This window comes from Dermacentor albipictus, chromosome 1 (assembly GCF_038994185.2).
Source record: "Dermacentor albipictus isolate Rhodes 1998 colony chromosome 1, USDA_Dalb.pri_finalv2, whole genome shotgun sequence".
NCBI classification, from domain to species: Eukaryota; Metazoa; Arthropoda; class Arachnida; order Ixodida; family Ixodidae; genus Dermacentor; species Dermacentor albipictus.
The window spans coordinates 240,188,419-240,194,047 of NC_091821.1; the positions used below are offsets into that span (position 1 = coordinate 240,188,419).

Below are 5,629 nucleotides of genomic sequence, written 5' to 3' on the forward strand. Positions count from 1 at the left end.
CGAGACCCGGCCACAGCGACAATTAACAATTCGACCGATGCGAAGTGGTGAAGTGACCAGGTGTGTGCAAATGAGCACAAATGGTCGGGCTCATTCGATGACGATTCACTACTCTACTACGAGCAGCACAGGTTAAGAGAGGTAAATGCGCTCATCCTTGATCCAAGCCAGCACTTTGAGGCAGCGCAGCAAGGCAGTATTGATTGCAGCACATCGATGTTCGAGCGCTGTCATTAAAACCTACATCAAGCGAGCAGCGCACGAGCTCGCGCTGCAGCGCGATTCGCACGTGCGTGCGAGCTCATATGCATTGCATCAGTTATTACCAGTTACTAAAAGGGACAGATGGCCGCTACTACAATGCAGGCATAACTACTTGTTTAGCGGCATGCAGTCAACAAAGATTGCAGGAGGCCTGCCGTTTCGCGGCATGTCGACAGACCGCTGCCGTGGCGGCGCGTACGATCGTGCGCTCGAGCAGTTCGCACATCGCGGCGCGTACCGTCGTGTGCTCGAGCAGTTCCGTACACATGATGCCTGTTTATCGCTGCTGTGGATTCATTTATAGCAAGCATTTCCTCGCGTTTGTGCGTCTGAATCTAGCAGCTAGCGTGCAAACCTTACCTGAAGTTCCACTTCGTACGCGACTCGCTTCACTTGCGATTGACACGGTGCTAAAACTTCGCCGCCTAATTCTTGAACGGCATACATTTATTCGGCACTGCATAATTTCTTGCCTTTACGCAGCGTGCCACCCCTGAAAAAATCTTCGGCGCCCGATATTCGCTGCAGGCCGTTAAACAGCACAACCGAAAGTGGCAGGTCCATATTGTAAACGTGCTTTCCGAAGCAGACGACCGAGCTTGGTACGACCCATTTTTGCACAGAGGGCGCTTTTTAGCACCTTTTTCGCAGCGCCCCCTGGGCAATGCAAGAGCCCCATTGCGGACATCATACAAGCGCGCTCGGGTGTTTTTAGGAAAGTTGACGTACAATTGAGCAGCATGATAATGGAGTTATACTGATGCTGCATCTAAGATGTTTGTTGCATGTACTGCTATTACTTATAGGCTACATTTTCAGTCTTTAATTGGATTTTGTTCTGACAACTCAATTGATCAATTTCTTGATCAATTTCTACACTACATTAAATAAGACGAATAAACGCTAATTATTGCGCAATTCTTTTTCTATTTTGCGGCAGCTGCATATTTATGTTGATAAAACGGAAAAATTCTTCAGTAATCGGATATCTGCGATCCGGAGACCTCCAATATGGCTCGCCTCATAGCCCACAGTGTTATATTAGAACTTGTACTACATCCGTTAAGCAATAAAAAACTGCTGGAGAATTCTGCGAAAAGCACTGCGAAGTTCTTGGCAGGCCTCAGGCCAGCAGTTTTTCGTTAACCTCCTCGGTCGCATCCAAGTATAGGAAGGGCTACCTTCTTGTTTGTGTTTGTATAAACCTTTCTCCAAAGCATGCTTTCTCATAAAAGCATACAGCCATGACATAGGAACTAAAACGGAAGGGCGTGCATGTTTTGCCGACATTTTTTTTAAGAAAAAAAAGTACCGCTGTCCGCTGCTGATCATATTACGCAGAAAGATCGCATTTTAGAGCCTACGCCCTTAAATGTAACACTTGTAACAGTTCCTTGTCTGGTAATTAATGGGAAAAATGCAAAGTTGCTTTCGTTTATGGAAATGCAAGCTTCTGCAAAGATGCGCTAGCATAAACTTGTCTCGCCGGCTGTCGGCAGTGGCCGAAAGCAGCCGTTCAGGGGAGGTCGCCTCATGTTCCAGAGGCTACCAGAGGCAACGAAGTAATCTAGTAACGGTGACCAGAGGGTAGGAAACTCCATGACCAGAGGTGCGCGCAACACGCGGAAACCATCCCTGAACGACTGCTTTCTACAGCTGCTGACAGGTGGCGAAACAAATTTATGCTAGCGCCGCCTTGGCAGAATCTTGGATCCCCATAAACAAATGCAAAGTTTGCATTTCTTCCGTAAAAAAACCAGAGAAGTAACTGTGCAAATTGTTACATTAAACGACGTAGATCTTCAAGTGCGATCTTTTTGCGAAACGTTATCAAGACCAGAACATCGGTAAGTACAAAATCATTTTTCGATGATTTTAACATAGCAAAAACGAAGAAACTAGCACACGCTAACCAGCTGTGCTACGCTGACTCCAGCGACCGTGCTGTAGCACTGCAGATCATGTTCAATAAAAACTTTTATGTGGCCATATTCTGTCTTACTATATTACAGAAGGCATAGAGTTAGTAGAACAACTCTAGAGGAAAAGCTGGGCCGGAAAAGTGGGAACCTCTAGGGCGCCGCCCTGTTGCTACTGGTCAATGTGGCCAGCGCAATTACTATTGAAAGAGCTGAGAACAAGTACAGGTCACCTTATGCTTTGTCACCTAAAAACGCATACCTGATGGCTTTATGAAGGTGGTACGTTAATATTAAGTTTACAGAAAGCGATCGCTAAGTCCGTGACTTATGTAAATCACGATGTACGCATTCATGCAATAAAGGATGGCGCGAATTTCGGTTTCGAATCTGTTTTTTGGATGCGTAGTAGTTTCGTTTGACATGCGATCGCGCGTCGACATCGGACGCTATGTCACACTCGTGCCTTATGTGCCACCGAAGCCCCGAAGTGGTCTCGCATATACCTTCACATGTAAGTAAACGAATTTATCTCCTTGTTGAGAATATCACGCGAGTAGGCAGCTCTTGTGGTACATCACAATCGTTCGAGAAGCGTCACAGTAGAGCATTTTTCTGCATGCGGAGCGGTGTTTTTATTTGCAGGTTTCCCTTCAGTAGGAAATTGCTGGACAGGCGGACCAGCGCACCGGAATTGTACTGGCGAAGCCACAAGCAACTCAAAGAATCTGTTTAATTGTTGCACTTTGAACAATCATGCTTCTACAAAGGCCACAGCAGAAAAACAGCCTGATGACCGAGTATTTCTGTGTCACGAAGTAATCAAGAGGCGAGTGCCTAATGCGGACGAAATAGAGTGCATCGAGACTTAGAACGACAGAAAGCTGAGCTAGTTCGTAAGGATTCATTATGCAAAACAGAGGTGAGGCGTGCAGACAGGACACAAGAGTAGAGAAGTGGGCGGCGCGCGTGTTGTTTGCTTGTAAATACTCTACTCTTGTTTCCTGTCTGCACGCCTCACCTCCGTTTTGCATAACGAGTGCATCAAGCCACATATTAATAGCTTAGGCGTTTTATTAACTGTGCAATATTTTCAACACTTCCTTGCATGCCATTTCATGTGGCATATCTTTTCTGGTCACAAATTTGTGCAGCGAATCTATTTGCATGATCGACTCCGGGCCTGTAGGACCGTTCACTTGCACTTGATGCTGAGTCTTTTACATGTACCCATAAACTGCAGATATGCACATCAGATCCCTGCGAGCACTTTCAAAATTCAATTATTTTCGACAACAGGCACATATGCAATACTGACATAATCCGGAATACCACTAAGCAGCTGGGACACATTTTTGTTGACCATACTCGCAGGTAAAATAAGTACATCATGTGGACAGCTCCAGCTCATTTTCCTTAAGTCAGTGTGTACAAGGGTTATGCAAAAATAATTTTTTTCTCGCGCACCGATTATTTTGCTTTATAAGCAAGAGAACCCACCACGTTAGTGTAACGTATCTTGTGCATCACACTAATATGTGCTTTCATTTACCAAGTGAGATGAGTTACTTTTATGGCTCATTCAGTCATATCACACTGCAAGCTGCATTCATCAATCTTCAATGGGATTTTGCAAATGTTTAATGAAACATGTTTCCCTTTTATGCAGATATGCAATGGCAAGCCCTTCCGCGTGTTCCAAAGGTAAAATTTAAGCTCTAAATTAAAGAAGACATTTCTAGTCAGAAACAAGCAAAAATAGTGAATGCAGAGTATCAGAAGCCCAAGGTACAGAAATTATGAGAAGTGTCGAATGATTTTAAGGAAAGAGTCGTATTTAAAAATGCAAGACCCTTTAGTGGAAGTCAAGCAAGTCAATATAGGTAGAATACTCTGCAAAATTATGCGAGTGAGGGGATGTCAAACAATGGGTCAGGAAATGCATTGTTTTTCTGCAAAACAAAAGCTGATTGCCATTACATAAGTCACTTTAGCATCATGATAAATTCAGAAATAAACCAAAAAACAAGACACGCAAAAATAAACAAAACATTTAATGATATTTCAGCAGAACTTTTTGTTGGGCTAGTTGGTGCATATTACTGAAGTACTATAGCACCAAACAGACGACACAAGAAGAAGAGACACGGACATAAGCGCTCGTCCGTGTCTCTGCTTGTGTCGTCTGTTTGGCGCTATAGTACTTCAGCCATTTAATGATGCTCTCTCCACACTGGGATAAATAAAAACAAACACATCACATCTAATGTGGACATATCAGATGCCTTGTGAAACATAAAGGAACAATTCAGTTTTGAGCTATGGCACTTGCCGCATAGATGTGGGGGGGCCTTCCACCAATAGTGATAGTTACCACTGCATTTAGAAATTGAAAGCATTCGTGCAGACAAGGATGATTCTTTATATTTTTGGCTACCACTTCAAATGCCTCCACCAAGTGTTACAATGCTGCACGCAGCCATACTAAGGATCTCGCAACAACACCTGCAGGTAAAAAGCAGAAGCAGTCAAAGTGCTGATGTGTTCTGGACACTATGTTTGAAAACTTTTAGGCAAGAAGAGTGCAAGAAGCAGACATAACTGCATTTATTTCCATAACTCCCCATTTAAATGGCCTTTTCTTTTTGCTTAGACAATGCCTACGCCTAGCCACAGCAGCTCCCTCATACAGACTCCGCAAACCAAGAGGCCGTGGAGGCAAATGCAGGTAAGAGGCAATAAGCAATAGCACTGGTATCGACATTCATCTAATTTCTTTTTATTTCGTTTAGGCAGCCAGCACACCTCGAACAGCCACCTTGACTGCGGGTGTGTCACCCTAGTCGCCAAGGAAACTTTGAGGGAAAGTGACAGGCAATGTGAACAGCCACTCCTCCATGTAAACAATACTCTTTCTCTCGGATGACTCCTACGCCTCACCACGCCAGCACACTTGTGCACAAAGATGCCGCAGAGGCACGTGCAGGTCAGAGGCAAGAAGCAGTGGCACTGGTGTCGACATTTACCCAATTTCTTTTTCTTACACTGAGGCAGCCAGCACACCTCGAACAGCCACCTCGACTGCGGGTGTGTTAGTTGATCCCTGTTGTACATATGCTCATAATAAACTTCAGTAAACTTGAACTTCATAATAAACTTGAAGGCAAATGGTACATTGATGCATTGTATTTTTGAACATTTATTGTACACATACAATATATGTTATACTTTGCAGTGCTACAGAGCGTATTTTGAAGCTTCCCCCTATATTTTGCACCTTTAATTACGTATGTGTTGTGTGGCCCTCAATGCAGTTCATGTTGTAGCAGCTGCTTTGTCTGTGTATCGCACATTGGCTTAAGCTCGTGATATCCACATACTTCTCTCACATATACAAAATAAAGTTATATGTAGTCCTCAGTGTTACAACAAAAAATGAAAGTAAA

General features: G+C 44.0%; 1 protein-coding gene across 1 annotated transcript; it reads left to right on the top strand.

Moving 5' to 3' along the window:
• Positions 1–2,300: 2,300 nt before the first annotated feature.
• LOC135901575 (uncharacterized) lies at positions 2,301–5,356 on the top strand. The gene is made up of 4 exons (XM_070534691.1): positions 2,301–2,697; positions 3,853–3,887; positions 4,837–4,911; positions 4,976–5,356. The coding sequence occupies exons 1-4, from the start codon at positions 2,550–2,552 to the stop codon at positions 5,024–5,026; spliced, it is 309 nt and encodes a 102-aa protein (XP_070390792.1). The 5' UTR covers positions 2,301–2,549; the 3' UTR covers positions 5,027–5,356.
• Positions 5,357–5,629: the final 273 nt, after the last annotated feature.